At 42.9% G+C, this 20,663-nt stretch overlaps 1 protein-coding gene across 5 annotated transcripts in view; it reads left to right on the plus strand.

Moving 5' to 3' along the window:
* Positions 1-10,394: 10,394 nt before the first annotated feature.
* The window catches only part of GRM8 (glutamate metabotropic receptor 8), a 310,552-nt gene continuing 300,283 nt past the window's right edge, over positions 10,395-20,663 (plus strand). For 2 of the 5 annotated variants that reach the window (XM_012568966.5, XM_072920901.1), the window contains exons 1-3: positions 10,512-10,647; positions 10,927-11,185; positions 17,867-18,716. In XM_012568966.5, the coding sequence (XP_012424420.3) occupies positions 18,207-18,716 (510 nt within the window). In that variant the 5' untranslated portion in view covers positions 10,512-10,647; positions 10,927-11,185; positions 17,867-18,206. Of the gene's footprint in view, positions 10,648-10,926; positions 11,186-11,211; positions 12,438-12,501; positions 12,710-17,866; positions 18,717-20,663 lie in introns of those variants that run through there. The other 3 variants (XM_072920891.1, XM_030256506.4, XM_012568967.5) reach the window with 3 other exon arrangements.

Here is a 20,663-nt window from a genome sequence, read left to right on the forward strand (position 1 = left end):
CAAGCAAGTAGTACCAGCCGATTAAAACATGTTCTTTTAGCGAAACCATTTCTCAAAGTAAGGTTGTTAATGGATGCAAATGTAATAACCTGGGGCTTATTTTAAGTTTTTAATAAGCTGCATATATTTTAAATACTCACTGAAGACAGTGCTGTTTTGAAGGGGTGATTGTTAAGAAAAAAAAATCTTTAAGCAAACATCAAATGTATGAGAGGAAAAAATCTGAATGTCTCTATTAGCTGTTCATTTAATCCCAAAATTAAAATTGGCTCCACTGAGAAAGAGCTTTAAAAATTACCTACATTAACTGAATTAACTTCTCTAGAGATTTTAAATTTAATTGTAAAAGCATATTTTTAACTGGAAAATACCAGATTAATTTTTTTTTTTTTTAGCAAATGTGTATATGTTTTAGTCTTAACTTCTTTTCAGTCAATTAAACTCTCTTCATGGCTGATGTGACAACTTTATATGTTACAGTTCAGAGGCAGAAGCATTTCAGAATCCCAACGAGGTGTGCTTGAGTAAAACGTTCCTCCACAAGGCTGCAGTTATAAGTGTTGAGCATTAAAATCCTTTTTATCCAATAGCTACTTCATGGGATACAGCTGTATTGCATTGAGAAAACTGGACTAAAATGGACCCCCTTCTGGAAATCTTCTAAAGGATATGGATGTGTTGTACACCAGCACAAGCTTGCTTTAATTTCAGATTCCTTCTGAAAGGTGTTGTGCAAGATTTTCATGATCCCTGTGGGCTTGCAGGAAGAAAAACTCATATCATACCCTGAATCAGGGTAAAACCCTGTTTCCAATAAAGTTTTGTGTTGGCATTTCCTTTCCCCGGAGTATGTGAGGCTGCAGAGCTCCTCAATTTCAGCTGTGTGAGTACCAATATATCTGTGCTGACAGTGATCTAAGTAAGGCAGAGGCTGGATTTAGATGGAAGTGGTCAGATAAGATGCCCACACTGGTCCAGACACTTCTGGCTGTGTAACCAGAGCACACACAACCCACCTGTGCACTGGCAGCCCTAATACCTGCTGAGACCCTCCTGCTGGACTGTGCTCCCTGCACTGAGAGGACAGATGTGCCCTGTGCAGGGTCCTGGGTGCTGGTGTGAGACTGTGCTTTCCTCCTCCTTCCCAAGCTCCTGGAGGAGCGGCAGCGCTTTCACATGAAGAGGCAGAGAAACCAAGGCTCAGAGCAGGAGCATCTGAGCTGTTTGTGCTGAGGTTATGGAGGGGGACACTGAGGGCAGTGAGGTCTAGTCTGAAGCTAATGCTACCCTTTTTAATCTCCTGAGATTCCCTATGTAATCAATGGAGAGAGACTGTGACATCTATACGTTCATTTACCACCTTTTTAAAGTCACCTATTTCAGGATGAAGTGGTTGCTCTGGAGAGGACTATTTCTCCTCCTGGTTTTAAAAAAGATCTTAAGGTTACTGTTTATACGCCTAATCCAATGGGGCATGTGAATCTTGGCTCCTGGACTTTCTGGAAGGTCAACATCGAGCTCCAAAGCTTGTCATAGATCATGGTGCACTATTCAGCTTAGTGATAAATACATTTAGCATCTCATCACCTGTTACCTGCAAACCCCAGCCTGAAAACCACTGGTGTAACCAACACATGCTAGTTAGATACTGTGAAAGCAGTTATTTTCTGATATAGACAAGCTCATTCAATGTGTGCTATAGCTACTGAGGTTTATTTTTGTTCATTGCTTCATGTGTTTTTAATTTCAAACAAGAGTCTGTGCTAAGGTTTTAAAAGCTCATAAGTAATAAAGATACATTAGCATGCTTAACATATTTTAATCCAATCTCACTGCATTTTAAAATGAGCATGAAGCATTGCATGTTGCAGTACTAATTTTGTAGCAGTGCAGCTTCAGATTTTAGTGAGTACAGTTTACACATACTGAAATACAGTACAACTGTAGGAAAGAAAAGTAATTTTTAAGTCTTTGGCTCATAAATCCATTGAAATAATATGAGTAATAGTGTTTCTGTTGATCAACAAACTAGTGTTTTTATACCACTATGTACTGCTTATATCATTTTCCCCCTGATATTAGGAATAGAAGTGGGAGAAGTGATTTCTTCTATGAGCTCTCATCCAACACTTAGCAATAGTGCTTATGTGGATTTATCTCACAAACAAATTAGTGATATTTTAAAACATCCTTTTTTTTTTTTTTTCTGATTTAGAATGAGTACAAGATTTTAAATTTTTCTGTGAAGCAAAAGTAATGAAAAGAGATGTTAGGGACACCTCAATGCATAATCATTACAGGATAAAATATGTCTCCTGGCCTGAAACTGATTTAAATTTTGGTTATTTTCTCAATGTTTATGCAGCATTCCTGCAACTGAAGGGAACTACGGCATTATCACTAGAGCCTCCTGAGTTGCTTAAGCAAAAGACAGATTCTCACCCCCTGTCAGCACATCTGTTTGGGCTCTGAGCACACTCTCTGCCCCAGTGGGTGTTTTCTGACCTGAAGCAGGAAACTGCAAAAGAGAGGGAGAGAATCTGTGCAGAGCAAGTCCTGTAGCACAACAGGAGCAGATCCATGGCGTGGGCACTGGGGCCCTGTGTCCACACTGGCCTTGCCCCAGGGGTGTCCCCTGGACTGGGACTGCTCTGGTGGCGAGGTCTGGCTGCTCCCTGGAGCTGGGGCACAGCTTTGTTCTGGCTTCATCCGAGGGGCTGATCTGCTCTGCTCCAAGGCGGCTCTGTGCCCAATCCCAGTGGTGGGCAGTGGTGAAAAGAGGCATCAAAATCACAGTCCAAGCTAAGATGCAAACACAGACACGTGCAGTGAAAGCCATCCTGGAGCATGTTTGAAATTAGGGCAGTTTCCCGGAGTCAGGGAATGCTGGGTTCAATCACTGGGTGTCAGAGGATGCCTTCATGTGCTTCTGTCATGGCAAATGAATAGCATAGCTACAGGGTTGGAACTCCCATCAGTTTCTCCTCCTACATAACTTCAGCCATTTATTTCCTTTTGGAAAGTGTTGAATGCAAACTAAAAAACTGAACCAAACAAACAACTCAAACCAACAAAACTAATAACAAAGTAATGTAGTAGCACTTAGGGTAAAAAAATATAACGAAGAAATATTTTTTATCTGATCCTCAGTTATTTATTTTATGTTTATGTTATTCATTGCTTATTTCATCTTCCTTCAAATGTTCGAGCATTTCTAATTTAGTCTGCCAAATAAGATTTAGACTATGGACTTTCCAATTAGATCATCCTCAATCTAAATACAGAGATACTATATTGCCAGAAGAATGTTTTATTTCTTGAAAGCTCTTGGCTGGGTACTTAAATTAATTCCACTACTGAGGGAAAGGGCTTCAGTTTGAGTTCATAAGCTTTTTCCTCAATTTTACCTGTTTTACTGGGCAATGGGCATACATATTTTTGTAGTAACACTTTGTGGGCATTGAGAGTTAATATCGATGGGAAACACAAGGCAATATGGGAGAAGCAGCTAGAGACATTAATAAATACACATTTTTTTTGGGCAAGTTTTACAAGTATAGTTGATGTAGTAGTTGTATTTCACACTCAAACAGCTCTATGCCATTCCTGAGTTGCCCAACAAGACCAATGAGGTAGCATTTAAGAACTGGAAATGCTTCTGCTGCAGAAGCATCATCAGTGTAAAATACTCACCTTATTATACCATTAGTGGTTACCTGTCTTCAGGTCAGAGTTAAGCAATGAAGCACAGGAAAAGAAATGATTAGCCTTATTACCAATGACACGACTAAATGGCTTTTAGATGTCCTAGGTTATTTTTTAAATACAAGAAAATGACACTATCATGAGAGTACATTACAACTGGTCTTTCTTGATTGAGCTACTACCACTCATTATTTTGCACTTTACTTACAGTTTAAACAATGAAAAGTTTTATTAAGATGACCTGATCATTGATAAATGAATGTAATTCCCAAACTAGAGATGCAGAGCAGAACATGGATGAATGTTGTGTCACTGTACACTTAATCTTCCTCCCAACAACATTGATAGGGAGTTGTTTAAGTTGCACAGAACTTACAGCAAATATGGTTACACACATTTTCTGATACTCCTGTCTATTTAAAAAGTTCTACCTTCACTTTACAAACACAAGATTGAATTGTGTACATTATTTACAGCTGGTAACTATTAAATGAAGTGTGAAACTTCCCTGTAAATATGCCATGCATCATGCTAGGCTTTAATTAGTTACAAGGTCTAGCTCTCTTAGAGTTTCAGTGCAGTCTTTCAGCTCTGGCCCTCAGAGCAATACTGGGACAGTAACCTCAACCTTATCTTAACAAGTCACATGGCCCAGCACAGGTCTAGAGTGCAAAATATTTGGTGCTGATGAGTTGACGTCCACATCACATGTGGATCGCCTCAGGTTAGGTCCAGCTTGGTCTTCCAGTGGTTGTTAGGCTTTGGGTGCCTGGAGTGCAGCTTCAGTTTCTGTTTTTCCTTGAGAAGAATCCAGTCCATGAGCCCTTAGACTGCTCTGTTACATTAACCAAAGCACATCATAAGAAGGGACAGCTGCAAGGTTTACTTCAAAAGTGTGGTCATGATGAACCACTCATTAACATGAACTCCCCCTACGAAGTACCATATGGATGTAAAAAGTCATCATGTGTGAATCTAGAGCAGCAGCTTAACTACATCTTGTTCATGTAAAGGTCAGCAAAAAACTGAGCCCTGACTTTTTTTTCACAGGCAATTAATTAAAATGATTGTTTAATTTTGTACAAATTAAGTTTTAGGGAAAAAATTGCAGATTTTTTTCATTATAAAAATGTAACTGCTTAATAAATATAATCTTTTGTGAAGTGTTTTCCACTTTTAGGTACTTGGCACAGAGTTGATTGACTTCCTAAGACCATTTTGACTATTTGTCAGCAACTCACTGTGGGAAGGGTAGAGGAAGGACTCATGAAGGCTGGAGCATTAGCTACCACCAGAACAGGCACATGAGAAACTCGCCATGAGCGGGTGGTGTGTGCTCCAGACCCTGAGCCTGTCTGCACCTTCTCATGCTCCAGTGGTGGATATACCTCACCTTGCTTTGATCATCTACACTGCAGACATTTACATCTGAGCCAGTTGTTTAGACTCTTTTTATAGTTCATGGAGAGAAAAAAACACTTCTGAGGCACGAGTTACATGTTCTATTTAGACATCTATGCTAGTATCAGGTGACTCACTGCCTGGAAAGGAGCTATTTCTTTCCATTTCCCTCTTTTTCTTTTACACAGGGAGCCTACAGGAATGTTTTAAATACAGGACTTTACATCTTAGATGTTTGAGAATCTCTCCTGAAGACCTGTGTATTTTGCCCAAGAAAAGTCACCTCTGAGAACCCAAAAATGTATTTACATGATTCCTACAGAACAGTTTCAAGAGGAATTGGCTAATAGGGCATGCTCATTTGCTTATTCTGATGGATCTGGGCACACTAAGTGACACCATAATGTACCAAACATCAACCTTGTGAATTTGCATATCCACTCAGAGAATAACTTCAGGCCAAGTGCTGGGCTGGGTATCTGCTGCTGTATGGACACTGTATGGAAGCTGTGGTTTTAGGGGAATCCTCAGAGCCTCATCAAAAATGCTCTCCCTGCTCCATGAGAGTGGGTCTTGCAACATTTAAACTTACAATCACATTTCAAAAAAGTATTTTTTTGCTTCAAGTGAGTCTTCATTCATGATTTTGATGATTCCTAGAGCTACAATTCTGCTGCTTCTTCAACAAGCCATGAAGAGAAATGACTGTGCAAAATAATGCCTTGAATTCTAGACAATGGATTAATGGTGTGTTTTCTGGTTGTCTGATAGGCAGTATTAAAAGTAGAATAAAAGTTTACTTTATAACAAGCTTTGACTATTTTTTTTTATCTAGGGAGTAGACAGAGATTTTGTACACTTAGTTTAAAAAACAGTCTTCTGCCTGATTCTCCTGTTGACAAAAGTGATAGGAATACCAGAACTGAATATTAGCTATTTCCATGCATTGCTAACTGAGAGGATTTTGCCAAAAGTAGACAAGGTGGCTGGAACAAGGCAGAGCCTGATCAGCTCCACTTGCCTTTTGGCAAATGACATTGTATGCAAATAACTTATTTGGAAGGGTATATAAATATGCATTTTTTTACAGCTATGTAAAATACCTGTATCCATCTGCTATTGTGTAAGGAAAGGTTATGGATCACATGTTGAAAAGGTAATGTGGCTTGGCTTTCTGATTTATAAACGTTTTTTGTACCTCACCTCAAAGATATCAGCATTTCAAAGGCTAGTGAAGTAATCACTATATATAGCTTTTTATCAGTTTTTGTAAAGTGGCTTAGAGTGAGAGGCACTCTTAAACATGATTCCATTTTTTCTTTACTGAAGGACAAAATGAAAGACTAGGGGTTTAGAAGCACCTGAACTTAGTACCTCTATAGACACTTTATCAATATAAAACCATATAGTCATTATACTAGAGGACATGCTAGTGGAGACTGTCCCCATTATAATGGTGTAAGAATGGATAACTCCCTTTGGGGGTGTTGTAATTTTTGGTTAATTAGCATCAAGTCTCTTCTCTTTAGCAAATGTTCTGTTTCACAAACCTCTCTGCTGACTTCAGTGTTCTGGCTGGTGTGGGAGAGTATTTTGCAGGCTCATCATCCACTTCTATTTTGGAAACACTTTATTTGATTCATAAATATACTGTATCCTTCACTTAAATGTAGTATGTGTCCACTATTTTTGACTTCCAGATCTGTCTCCTTCACATTTCAATCATATTGAGAGGCAAATTCTTATACTGTGCTTTAAGAAAATCTGTCAAATTTTTGACGTGTTTGGGAGAGATGTGTCACTGTTATCCTCTAGTTCTGTGCAAAAAAAGGAGATGTAAGAGCATATGACACAAGACTTTGACCAGTATATAAATGGGGGCCAATAGCCCTACTCTGCTCCCATGGCTTTGGCAGCCAATGGTCGAGGCAACTCAGACAAAAGGCTATGGTGACCCTGGTCAGGCTGCTGAGGAGAGCTTTGTGAGAAAGCTCTAAGAAATCTCCTTTGGGCTCCCCAGAGCTTTTTAAAGCTCTGATATTCCTTCTTTGCCCTTCCTGGAGCTGTTTCAGCCATGCTTGTGCATTGCCATGTACCCCTCTAATGAAGATTCTGATCTCCCAGGCTGAATTCCTGGGTTGACCTCAGACTTGCCTTAGCCTTGTGACTTGTCTGGCAATCTCTGGGATGTGCTGACTTTGGTGGCTGCCGCCAGACCTGCTGTACTCTGCTTCATTAGTTTGGCTTTGGTGGGACTTAGTGTCCCTGCCATTTCAAAGGTTTCAAAAACCCATTTACCAAATTATGTTCATGTGCTGCTCCTTCCAGCAGAACAATGGTTTCCAGCTGCTAAAATCTAGCATATTGGAGTTTGTTAGACAGATTTGGAAATTAGAAACATTCTGAAAATATCTTGCCTGGAAACAAGGCTGCCTTTCCTACATGATAGCTACCTTTCTTTTTAAAGTTTAAGCTTTTACATCTCCTGTTCATTGCTGAAACATTTATTTGAAACAAGCCACAGTTGGGCATTCTGAAGGTATATTCTATTAACAGATAGTTGCACACTTTCTTTGGCCTCCAGATAATGCTTTCTGTCATAGTTACTGATGTGTAGTGCCTTTTCTCCACCTTTTCTTTTTTTCTCCACATAATAAAATTAATAAAAAAACATTATTCTTAAAGAAGTGCACATGAAACACCCAAGTTTTAAGTTCTTTTCTTTAATGATAATGTTTCTTGAAAAATTCAATACACTTTTTCTGTAGCACCTTGTAACTCAGAACCCAGTAGTATCCACTATCACTTTAATGGAAGTCAGTGACTTTGTGGTTCTGTATTCTTTAATAGCTATTAATCAGCAGGCTCTTGCTGAACAATGATTATTCAAGAAGTTTTATTGCATTTGTGGGCTCAATTCCCATGTTTGAATAACTCAGAAAGTTACATTTCTCACCTAAGTAGCAACAAAAACCTCATCCAGAAGTCAGAGTGTCAGAACTTCACACCATTTCAAATGAAAACAAAATCAGGTCCATTTGAATGTCATTGAAAACTGTACTGGTGATTGCAGTTATGGTAGAGAGACATTGGAACATGAGTTACTTTGTCGAAATCACTGCTTGGATGCACAGAGGTTCAACAACTTCTGTGTAAAAGAGGCACAGAGATTGATGCATTTGGTTTTGCTTGGCTATAAAGAGATGTTTACAGTAAGCATTTATTGCAGGCAGGGGTTAAACCTCCAACCTCTCAGGCTGTGCCTCTATGATCCATTTTAGCATGGTCCTGCCAGTCTTGTAAGGTGTCAGATGCTGCCTGTAACGGTCAGGAATTCACTAATAAAAAAAACTCCATAATTTAAGATCTCCTTTATGACAGCTTGGTCTCCAGAACTGGATTTCTTGCCTCTCAAGTTACTTGTGCAGGTAGTAGCTGTCACCAGCCCTGACGTTAGCCCTCTGTGCAAACTGACATTAGCTACTGTTGGGTTTGAATCAGAATCCTGCTCAGAGAATCATGGATGTGTTTTGCCTCTCACCTGTGTCACCTATCCTCACGGAATGGCCATGTGAAGCTTCTTATTATCTTCCCTGCCTCCCCCCCCCCACCCTCCCATTAATTTTCTCTATTTGCATTTAGTTAAAACACAGCAAACTTCAGTTGTGCATTTATTTATCATATTCCCACCAAAAAGTCATTGTGGTACTCACTCCAAATGTATGTAAAAAATACACCCTTCATGTCCTCAAAATGGTGCTGGAGAAAAGATGTGGCTAGAAGAAACAGGGGGAGGCACCAGGCTACATTCAGGTTGGTGGCCAAGCTGGAAGTACATTGGAGGTTTCTGTATCCTAATCTTTTGACCCCAGCCTGTTCCTCCAGCTGCAAGATTCACACAAGAGTTCAGGCATCACCTGTGCCCTCAGGATATGTCTTGGTTTTGCTTTGCTGAACTTTCTGTTAAGCTGCTTGAGAGGCAAAGTATACATGCAGTTAGAAATTGGTCTATCCAACAGTGATGATGCATGGCTGATTTTCCTGATGGGAGTAAAGGAGGATATCTGGAATAGAATTTTGCTCAAGGTTGAACATCAAGACATTGAGTCACTCATATGATTATATTCCTGATTTCTGAGACAGATCATTGAAACCACATCTCCTCCATCTTCTGTCATGGAAGATTCTGAGAAAAAAACCAAATGCAAACATGAGAGAATATATCCTGCTAAGACCTGGCAGTTTTCCCAGTGGCATTTTGCAATTGTAAAATAATTTTCCCATAAGAGAAGTTACAGGCTTGAACGACTCATCGAGCATTGTCTGAGTCCCGTGGTTTGCTAATGGGGCAGACCTTTAACCTAAACACAAGCAGTAACACACAACAAAGATGATCATGGAAGCACTGGCTGGACATATTTAAGCATTCTTGGAATTCCTCCTTCCAGCAATGATGTTCTAAGTAAGTGAGACAGCCCTGAGCGAAGCAAAGAAAAATGTTGTTCCTTTTAAGGAGAGTAGTTCAGACTAGGTGAGATGGGACGATGGAAAAGATCTGGTTGACGTCAGGGGCCTGACGAGCCGGCCGTGCTGCCCCTGGGGTTCGGAGCCCGCCCTGTGCCGAGCCGAGCGCTGCCGGCGCCGCGGCTGCAGTTGCGGGCAGCGCCCTGGAGGTGGAACCTTCTCCCCGCGGTGAGCGGCGCTCCCGGGCGGGCGCTGCGGCCCCGCCGGGGCTGCGCTCCCGCGGCTCCGCGGGGCCGGCCCGGGCGCTGCCGGCCCGGGGCATCCCCGTAAAATGCTCGTGTGGTGGGCAGAGCCTTTAGGAGCGCGGCAAACTTCCAGAGCCTTCCGGCGAGCGCTCCCGGCTGTGTCCCTCAGCCTCCGGGACGGCCCTGGCTCGGCGCTGCCGAAACCTGCCTGGTGTCGGGAGATAAAGGGGAACTCCGCCACCCGGGATCCGAGCTGCGAGCCAAACCCGGGGACGGGACAAAGAGCGTCGGGAATCTTATCCTGTGTCATCGATCCTGTGGCGGGGGACGCGACTCCGCCGCCCGCGGAAGGCGGGATGGGGATGGAAGCTCCGCACCCTGGGGGAGACCGCATCAAACAGTCCCGGCCCGCGCCGGTGACCCCCTCTTTGTCCCCCTCGCTCCCGCTTCCCACAGCCTCAGCCTTTACCGGCTTCCTCGGCTCGGGAATCCCGCGGCGTTCGCCGGCACCGCGCCCCGGGCGGAGCGGCTGTGCCGGGGAGGGCGGTGCCGACGGCGGCGGGCGGGCCCGGAGCCGCGGCCCGCGACCAGCCGGGGATTCACGTGGAGCCGCGCCGTGCCGTGCCGCGCCGTGCCGTGCCGTGCCGTGTCCTGCCCTGTCCTGTCCTGCCCTGCCCTGCCCTGCCCAGTCCTGCCGCGGAGCGTCGCCTCCTTCAGCACCAAGAACAGCTACAAGTGTGGCTACGCGCCCTCCCCGCTGTGCTGAGCCGTGCTCTACCGCGCCCCGCCGCGCTGAGCCATTCCGTGCCGTGCCCGTCCCGCCAGAGTCGCGGTAAGCGCAGGCAGCGTCGTGCCGCTCCCGCCGACGCCCGGGGGCTCCGAGCCCGGGCTCCTGGCGCGGACCGCTCCGGCGGCGCGGGGGGCTGGGCCGGGGGCGGGGGCTGGGGTGTTTTCTTGCTTGGCTGTGAACGGCTCGGCCGGGCCGGGGCGTGTGTCCGCTCTGCGACTGAGCGGCAAGGCAAGGGAGGCTTGGTATCGTCACGGGCGCTGAGCCACTGACCCCAAAAAGTTACCTTGTGGATTTTTTTTTGTTGTTGTTGTTTTTTTTTAGGGGAGGGGAGGAGAAGTGAGGAAGGAGTCAGTGAAGCAGGCTCGGCTTGGCTGTTCGCGACTGTTAAACAGTACGACTGAAACCGCTTTCCTGGATACCTGTCCCAGGCTGGGCTCTCGCATATTAAGCTGACGCTGCTGAGGGAAGCTGTCTGAGACGAGGCTTGTACAGAAATTACCTCATGCCATTCCCGATCGACACCGAGTACAATTCCAGGGACCTCAACAGTAACATGGATATGCAACTCTTTTCGATCAAGGTATTTGTGTATCTGTGTGTGTCGTCTTTAGTTCTTATTTTAAGCAGAGATTAGAAGGCAAATGCGCGTTTTGCCTATTAAGATTTTTTGGGCTGGGGAATCCCGGGCAATCCTCTCCGCCTGTTTCGTGGCGCCGGGAGCTTTTATTATTTTTTTTTCGTTAATTATTTATCATTTTTATTGCCGATATCCTCCCCCAATCAGATCTAACGAAAGAGATCCCGGACACGGTGCCGTCACAGCAGCGAACAAAATGGGAGAATCTCGGAACTCCCGAGCAGTGAGGTGTCCCCCCGGCTGTGTTAGCCGGGTCCTCTCCCACCCTCGGGGGAGGGGGGTACAGGGGTTCCCCCGCGCTCCCCGCCACCTTGTTCACGTTTCGCTGGCCAGGAGTGAACCCTACCCGCCGCCGCCAAGTTCTCCGGGGCCAGGGTCGGGGCGAGGTGCCGGCCGCCCGCCCATGCCTTGCCGGGTGGGCTCAGCTTCCTTGACTCCGCCGGGGATACCCCTGCGTCCCTGGGGAGGGAAGGAGCAGGAGGATCCCCGCCGAGCTCCGGGGGCTTCTTCCCCCGAGGGAGAAGGCGAGAGGCTGTACCGGCACGAGGCAAGGGCTTAACTGTCCTCGGCGTGGAGCAGCGTCCCCAGCGCTGGCATGTGCTGATTGCAGGAATGCAAAGTGTTGGCGGGTGAACGTACGACACGGTTAAAAAACCCAAACCAAACAAGCCAACCAACAGCAACAGAAACCAGAGAAATAAGAAAACCAAACACAAAAACCGTACAACACAAGTAGTAAAAATCAATCAGTGACCCAAAGTGCATGGGAATCCGACGCTGGCATTTTGGAGTTTGCAAGCTTCAGACCTCTGGGACCAGGGATTCATTAAACGAGACTTAGGTTTGCATCGAGGTGGGAACAGAAGCTCATTAAAGCTGACTAGTTGATGCAAGGAGAGGAAGGAATCACTGGCGGCTGGAAATAAAAGGAGACGCTTGTTTTTGCATCACCGCTGACGGAGGTGCAGCACTCTCGGCCGAGAACCAGGGCTCGGAGGGGACCGGCGGAGCTCTGGCTCCAGCCGGGAAATCCGTATGTGCCCTCCGTCCCCCGCCCACGGGCCGCCTCGGCTGCAACGCGGCGGCGGGAGGCAGCTCAAAGCCGTCCTACGGCCGCTCGCTGGAAGGAGCGAGGCTGCGAGGAGAGCCGCAACCAGGCTGTGCCGGAATCCCTCCACAGCACACGCTAGCTGGGGTACGGATGAGCCTGGGAAGAGACAAATAATAAATCGCTCGGCTAAGTAAAGTGGAGAACAATAGGGGGCTCCCTTCAAGGGAGAAGCGCAGCGGTGATGGGCGATGGTCGCGGAGTTGCTCGGGGAGAGCCGGCTCGCCCAGCCCGGGGGCACTCCCCGGGCCCCTCCGCTGGGCGGGGCCGGCCTGGCTGCGGTAGCCGTTCCTGGGGCCGGGAAAGGTGCCGAGCACGCGGAGAGCCGGGAACGCACGGAGGAGTCGCGCGGAAAGCCGGTGCGTGGCCGGCTGCTGGCTCCCGCCGCTGTGCGCCGGCGGCAGGCGGAGAGGGGCGGAGGGGCAGAGAGCGGCAGTGCGGAGGGCTGCGCGGGGTGCCGGCTGCGCGGGGTGCGGTGCAGGGTCCGCGTAGTTGGCTGCGCTGCGCTGTGCGGAGTGCGCGGGCGCGGTTCGCGGAGCGCTGCTCGGAGCGCTGTGCGGAACGCACGGGCGCGCCCTGCGCCGGATACGGAGAGCGGGATGTGGAGAACGGGATGCGGAACGATGCTCGCCCGGGGGACTCGCCCGGGGGACTCGCCCGCTCGCTTGGTGCCGTCGCCGGGGTCGGGAGTGGACACAGTGGGGGACTTTCCTGCCGGATGCCCCGGGACGATTTCGGCGTGCGGCTGTGTTTCTGGGGGCAAAGCCGTTCTTGCAGAGCACCGGACTGCACCAGCCCTACCTGCTCTGAACACAGCTGTGCGGACTGGGGAGCGGGAGTCTAGTGGGAAGAGGGTCAAATGAAAGCAGAAACAACAGAGAAAGCTCTCCTAGGGTGCCTGGGAAATTCTTGATCATAATTTGCTGGACCAGAGGTGAACCCTTTTTCTGAAGGTGTTAATTCTGATGGGGTTCATTAAGTCCAAGCAAGGGCAGAGGAAAATACTCAATGTAGTTTATTTTTTAAAAAATTGTAGGCTCTTCTTAGTCTTACCCCAGCAGAAGGACCTGTGTTGGATTTTCACAGGGTATCTTGTTTGGTAAATGGATATTTGCAGGGTAGGAAGTGAAGGCAGGTGCTCTGGGGTATTTGAAAAGGGGCTGATTAGGCTGAGGGTAGACATCGGACTGCACAGGGAAGAAATAGTTCCTGTAAACGAGGTGCTGAGAGTGATTCGCCTTGAAGTCCTGATTATTGTGTAAAGGTTACCTCTGTGGCAGGGGCACAGCAAACCATTACAGAAGAGCCGAGGTAGATAAGACTACTTACATCAGTGAAGAATTCTCTTGCAAGTTAGGAGTTGCGATGTCAAGGCCAAAGGTTTTCCAAATTCCCTTTTGTTGTCAGCAAAACCCATTAATCTTCTATATGTGTCGGGCTGCTGTGTGCAGGTGGCAACTCTTTACCTGTTCTATGTGGAAATTCAGCTACTTGCTTGTTGTGGAATGCTGTACAGGAGAAAGAAGCAACTTTTGTGAACAATGAAATGAATGTTTACAAGATAATTCCTTCATAGTTCAGAGGTGTTGGTAGTAAAACATAATAATAATAAAATTTGGGGTTTTTTTTGCTTCCCAGAACTTAATAATGGAATTTTCCAGTTGTTTTGTTTTCATTCAGTAAAAACAGATCAGTTTTGTATTGACTGGACAATCTGATGTTTTGTGAATGGGTTTTCACTCTAGAACTTCTTGTATCCTAATTCAGAGAATATTTGCTTTATTTTATCTTGGTGCAGCTCCAACTATGCTTTAAATACAATAACAGATTAATTTTTTTGGCTCAAACAAAACTTAAAACATTTTTTCTGAGGTATTTTTTCCCCTAACTTGGTAGCTTATTTTGTCCTTCAATAAAGGGTTCATGTATGTCTGCCTAACAATGTCAGCTGTAAAATGTCCATCCTGCCTATGCTACAGAGAGTACTCCTTGCTCATGCTGCTATTTGTAATTGTGAGATTTTTTTAAAAACTGTATTCCTGATGAACATATTGAATCTTCTTACATGTTTTCAGCAAAAAACTTCAGTGCCAGCCGAAGATGCTCTTTCAGGAACCTCATTAACAAAATAGAAATATTTCCTATATTTATTTAAGTGTTTATCTGTCACTCAACCCATTATTTAGACCTTTTCATTAACATAAAGAGGTTCCATAATAAGCCTGTCGTTTAGTGCAATGAGTCTGTGGTTGTAGTAATGACTGGTCTGGGTTCATTCTGATGCACTGGTTCTGGCAGTGTGGTACAAAAATACACAACCTTAAGTACCAAATATCTGATAAAGCTGAATGATTTTATGAAGGAAGTAATTTCAGAACCAGACACTACATGCAGAAGTTTCCATCTCCTCTGTCTTGCAGTACTCCGCCTCCTTAGGTTTAAAAATAAATATATATTCTAGCAGAACAAGTGGAGGTTTGTGCTGAAATACTGACTTTAAAAATAGCAATATGTTCTGATAATGCCAGATATTTTTAATGAAATAAACCCGAGAGAAGCATGTATTACAAGGTGACTGGAAGAGACGCTTTGTGGTGCACTTACTCTTGGGCTGTGCAGGGGAAATATATGAATTTCTTCTCTGAACTCACCAGCTACTACAGTGGGGAACCTGGTAAATCAAGAATATATTTGCATTAATTCAAACTTTTATGGTCATTTGGAAAAGGACAGCATTTTACTTCAAATGAAATCTCTGCACATGAGAAAAGTTCATTCAGGCTTTATAGCCCAGAGGCCTGTGCTTTTTCACTAAAATTCATTGATAAAAATTGAATTAATTTAGATCATATGCTTTCTGCTTAGCTACACAGACTTGAAATGTTCTGTAAAAGGTAATGTTAATCAATATATAAAAAGCAGTGTGCCATGAATAAATTAGGCAGTATAATAGAAGCTTTTATTTCTTAGGTAACATTAAAAAAAACTAAAAGGTCTTAAATTTTTAAAAAGAACACTTTAAAATTTTATTTCTGTTTTATAGACAAGCAGTGGACACTTGCAGCTAAGAAACATACTTCTTCAGGAAACCATGCAATCTGAGGCAAAGCAATTAATGCTTATGAAGGCTATAATGTTGAAAAATGCTAATTGCCAATTCATTTGATTTTCAGTCAGTTCCAGATAAAGTATTAGACTGACGATCTTGGACTCACTGTAGCTTCTCTATTGTTAGAATTTAGGTTGCAATAGCTGAATTCATCACTATTTGTTGCATGAAGATTGACACTTGCTTTAATTTCTGGACATTCTTTGGCTGTAAGGAATTAACCTGTGGCTGAGAAAGGGGAAAAAGCAGTGTTTCTTTCCTTTGGGAATATTTTCCCTTTGTCAGTGGTGCTTTCTTGTTCTCCATATAGTGTTAAATAAGAGTAGTCATATCTTTTATTGCCTTAGTGAATTTCTCCCTGCCTGGTTTGTATATACATGCATGGACTACTGAGTTCATTGTGGAACCATAAAGCAAATTGCCTCCATACCTATTTTAGGTCTACTCTTTGATATTTTGAACCCATAACTGGTTTTTTTTTTTTTTTTTGTCTACTACGGCAATAGAAAAAACAGATAGTTGTGGCTAGTTAATAGTTCAAGCTTTTCTCTATAGTGTGGACCATATGAGAAATATCCCATGGGCCTGGATCAAATTGCACTGTAGTGTGAGTCAGAGTTGTTCAGTTTGTGAATGACTCTGAGTTTGGCTCACAGGGCCGAAGCCCAGGCAGCTTTGTAACCTGCATGCCTAAAAAGAGCCAAGGGAGAATGGTGGGATTATCACATAAAACAGCACAGATTTTGCATTGAACCCCGAGCCAAATTCAAGCAAAATGAAATGTCAAGAGGCATGCAAAGTCCCGTGTGCTGTTCTCAATTGCAGTGATTTTATTCATACCTACCAAATGTTTTATTTCAACTGGTTCTAATACCAGATCACAGTGAGATGGTTTCACATTCAGTAGAAGACTTTCCATTGTGAATCTTTTTCTCAGGTCTTCAAATAGCCATTATTTGAAGACTACTTCAACTTCTGTGAGCTTAGTATTATCATGGAAGGAAATAATATAACAAAATTAGTGTAAGACGAGGATTATCAATTTAAAGCATTATCAAAGTGCATTTTGAGTTTTGTTACCACACAATATATAAAATTTTTGTGGTTTTGTCTGTAGTTGTCTTCCAGTGTGACCATATTTTTGGTAGTAACTAGTCAGATTACTAAGGAAAAAGTAGATACTTACAGATGACCCTGATGCCTGGATTTTCTGTACAGGCAGCAATATAGGCACTTGTTCAGTGTGATCAATTTCATAGTAAGTAAAACTTTTGTAGAAAAAAGGATAAGGTAGATTTACCCTAGGATGTCCGCTGCTCTCCATAGCCTGTAACAGATGTATTGAGAGACTGGTTCAGATGCAATTGCCCACAGTGTACCTATCCAGTATGAGGTAAAATTACTTCTCAATTTCCTCTCCTCAGAGGTTTAAAAATTTATTCAGGCATGTATAATTTTGTTAAGAATTGAAATAAATAAATGCCTTCACTTGAGAATTAAAGTGTGGGCAATTTGGAGATATTTATAATAGTCAGTCAGGTGTTTAGATATGTAGGCTGAAATCCTCATCTTGTTTAAATCAGTGGGATCCCTCCAAATATCAGTGCAGGCACAACATTGTTCCTATTTAATGTGGTCCAGTGCAAGCAGAGAATAGAGAAAAGAGACCTTGTTAATGTTGAACCTCAGCTCAAGTCAAATGTTGGAAAAGGAATGTTTGATGTATAGCTGTTTTCCTAATATAATATGTTATGCTCTTTTTACTTGAGAAATCAGCTACCTTTTCATAAAAATAATTTAGTGTTAGACATTATCTTGAAGGAGATTTAGATATATAGTTAGACTCCCCTCAAAGTGAATTCCATTGGAGAAATAATCAGTCTAACATCCAAATGAATTGAATGTGCTTCTACTGCATTGGATGAAGGGTGTACTTAAATTCAGGCGCCCTGATTACTCCATTGTCATAAATGAGACCTCTCCAGGAGTGAGAGTGTAAGTGGTTATTGCACTTCTGTAGGCTGGAGCAGAATAAAAAAGTTGAACAGAATAATGCAGCAAAACAGAAAATATAATGTGTTATGGATCAGGTCTGTTTCTGGGTGCCATGCAACACAAAAGTAAATATGAATTACTGTTCACAATCTGAACACCCAGCTAAGTTTAGTTCCCCTGATTCGGCTCTTGCTCTGCTGGCATCATCAATTTCCTGGCTTATAGTGCAGTGCAGCCAGGTGTTCAAATTCACTGAAGGCCAAGATTTGCTCAGTTAAAGAACATTGAAAGTAAAACCTAGATGATGTAACTGCTATTCAAAAGAAAATACACTGTGTGACAGGTATAAAACTGCTGAAGTAAATGGTATTTCTCACTGTTTTTTAAAATTATTTATTTTTTATTTTTTCAGAAGTACCTCAGCTGTAGGGCAAAATACAAGGACATAAGCTACTGACCTCCTTTTAGCATCAGGACCAGACATACTACCCTACTCCTCACCATCAATTAACAGCAATTGAAAAACAGCCTCAGAAAAGCTGGTCAACCCGTTCCATCAGTGGACATCTTTTGTAAAACACATTTTATGTACTTCTGCTGAGATCTTTTTTTCTACCTACCTACCGCATGGTTCTATATTACTTATTGGGCACTGATGATAGCCTCCAGAAAGTGCAGCTTCAAATGGTCAGCCTCATCCTCTAGCAAGAAGAAAACCTGGATACTGGATAGCAACAAAGTCTTCAGAGAAAATGGTATACGAAGGCAAACGATTGGTTTCCTGCCATTGTTTCTTCCTGTTAACAGCCAGATTCTACTGGATACTCACTCTGATGCAAAGGACTCACGGCCAGGAATATGCCCACTCCATTCGACTGGATGGGGACATCATCTTGGGAGGACTGTTCCCCGTTCATGCAAAAGGGGATAGAGGGGTGCCTTGTGGGGAGCTCAAGAAGGAGAAGGGGATCCACAGACTAGAGGCAATGCTGTATGCCATTGATCAAATTAATAAAGACCCTGATCTTCTTGCCAATATCACCTTAGGTGTCCGTATCCTCGATACGTGTTCCAGGGACACTTATGCATTGGAGCAGTCCCTAACATTTGTGCAAGCATTGATAGAAAAAGATGGCTCAGACGTGAAGTGTGCAAACGGTGACCCACCTATTTTCACTAAGCCAGACAAGATATCAGGTGTGATAGGTGCTGCAGCAAGTTCTGTGTCCATTATGGTTGCAAATATTTTAAGACTCTTTAAGGTAAGTAATATTTTCTATATTTTTTATTTTTTTAATTTCAAGAACAATGAAATAAGTGAAGTGGTTGTGTTGTCATACTTTCAAAAAAGAAAGGACATTTTTCACATTCAAAGATCTGAAATGGCTTGTTTGCCCTTTCAGAGCAGAGGGAGGAAAATACCTAAAAACAGTGTTTACAGACCCTATTTTAAGGAACCAAGAGCTTCTCTTAAAGTTCTGAGCAATCTGTGCACATTTTAACTCTTTAGGAATTCATATCCTTACTTTTAGACTACTTGAATTTGCTCCATGTTAAGCATTTATGCTCATCAAGACTATGTTAGGTTTAATTCCCCAAATATCCAGGAGAATGAAAAAGTAGATTTTTAACATAAATAATTTTTTGGGGGACCAGATAATTTCCTTACATATAAAGATATGCAGGTAATAATCTAGTGCTACTGATGTGCATGTCTAGCCAAATGAAATGCACTGTAAAATCTTTGATTTTTTTTGAAATTTTACCTCCTCCATATTTTCTGCAAGGTGATATTTTTTCTGGACTCTGTGAGAAATTATTTTTAGACAACAGTTCTAGTGGCATTTGTTTCCAAATACTTTGTAAAGCTCAGACATTCTAGATAATGGTAAAGTAAACCTGCCACTTGTAAATTTGCTAAATTAGATGTGAAGATGAACACATTCTAATCAATAGACTTGGATGGAAATGATCAGGCAGCAGATATTTAATTTTTTAATCCTTTGTAATGGCAAGCAGATGATGGTAAGTTGGGCACTCTTTTCTATGTGCAGAACAATTGTAACTTATGTCTGAATCTATTACTGTCCTACCACCCACTGTTCTTTCATCCATTTTTGCCTTATTTCATACAACTTTACAATCACCAAAACTGACTTAAAGACCATTTCTTTGAGTTTGGTACAGAAGATTCTGGTAATGTTTAATATTGCTGTTATGTATTTTGAAAAGTGTTGCACTTGTTTTCTAATTGTTGTAACTGAGATTGATTAGTAGTAGAGAAAGATTGAACTTTTTTTGATGGTTTCTCAGCAAAGTGCATTTCAGTAATTTGAATGGAGATTTCAGTCTTTCCTTTTGGTTTTCCCGCAAAGGAAATAATGATGATTTACAGTTCAGTGGAGAAGCAAAGTGACTTCTGGGTTGTGGTCAGGTGTTTCTTCCAGTCTCAAAACTGATGCTCAGCTGCAGTTACTGCACAAGTTTGAGAGTAGTGGACTAGTTCTAACCATATGTTTTACGTGTGCAAATCAAGTAAACAAAACTGAGCTAAACTTAAATAATGTTCTATATGGAGAGCACCTCTGGAGCCTGATGGGGAGGATTTTCTGTCCTGGGAATCATCAGGCATGTTGCAGGAGGTGTCTATTTTTCAGTTCACATCCTTTTTTGAAGTTGTGTTGTCCTATTAAATAATGCATATTTATGAAATAATGATAGATGGAATGGTCAGTTTAATACCCATTGTAATGCAGGGCCACATAGACTATGACTTGCATCCAGTTTTGAGTTGAATGGGGTTCTATAGACTGATTTAAGAAACTAAGCCTGGTAAGACATGCATTATCTGTGAATTAAGAGCAGCAAGAAGGAAAGAGGCCTATGAATTGTCTAAGATAGTGGCAATTTGTCTTCTGAAACCTTGACAGCTACCTCCTGATTTACATTATGCAATAAGATTGCAAATAACATTCTACTGCAGTCTTAATCAATAGAGGGTCATGTGATATTCCCTCTGGGGAAAGATCTTATTTACCCATTTAATTGATGTAACACAGCTGCTAGCAAAAGGAGGAGACATCTCTTTTAGTTTTAAATATAGATCCTGTACAAATATTCTTAATAATGTAAAAAAAGAGATAAATTATGCCCTTTAATGTCTGATGATGGACCAACATGTGAAGTTTGTTTTTATACTTTTCTCTCAG

The sequence above is a fragment of the Taeniopygia guttata genome, chromosome 1A, assembly GCF_048771995.1.
Source record: "Taeniopygia guttata chromosome 1A, bTaeGut7.mat, whole genome shotgun sequence".
NCBI classification, from domain to species: domain Eukaryota; kingdom Metazoa; phylum Chordata; class Aves; order Passeriformes; family Estrildidae; genus Taeniopygia; species Taeniopygia guttata.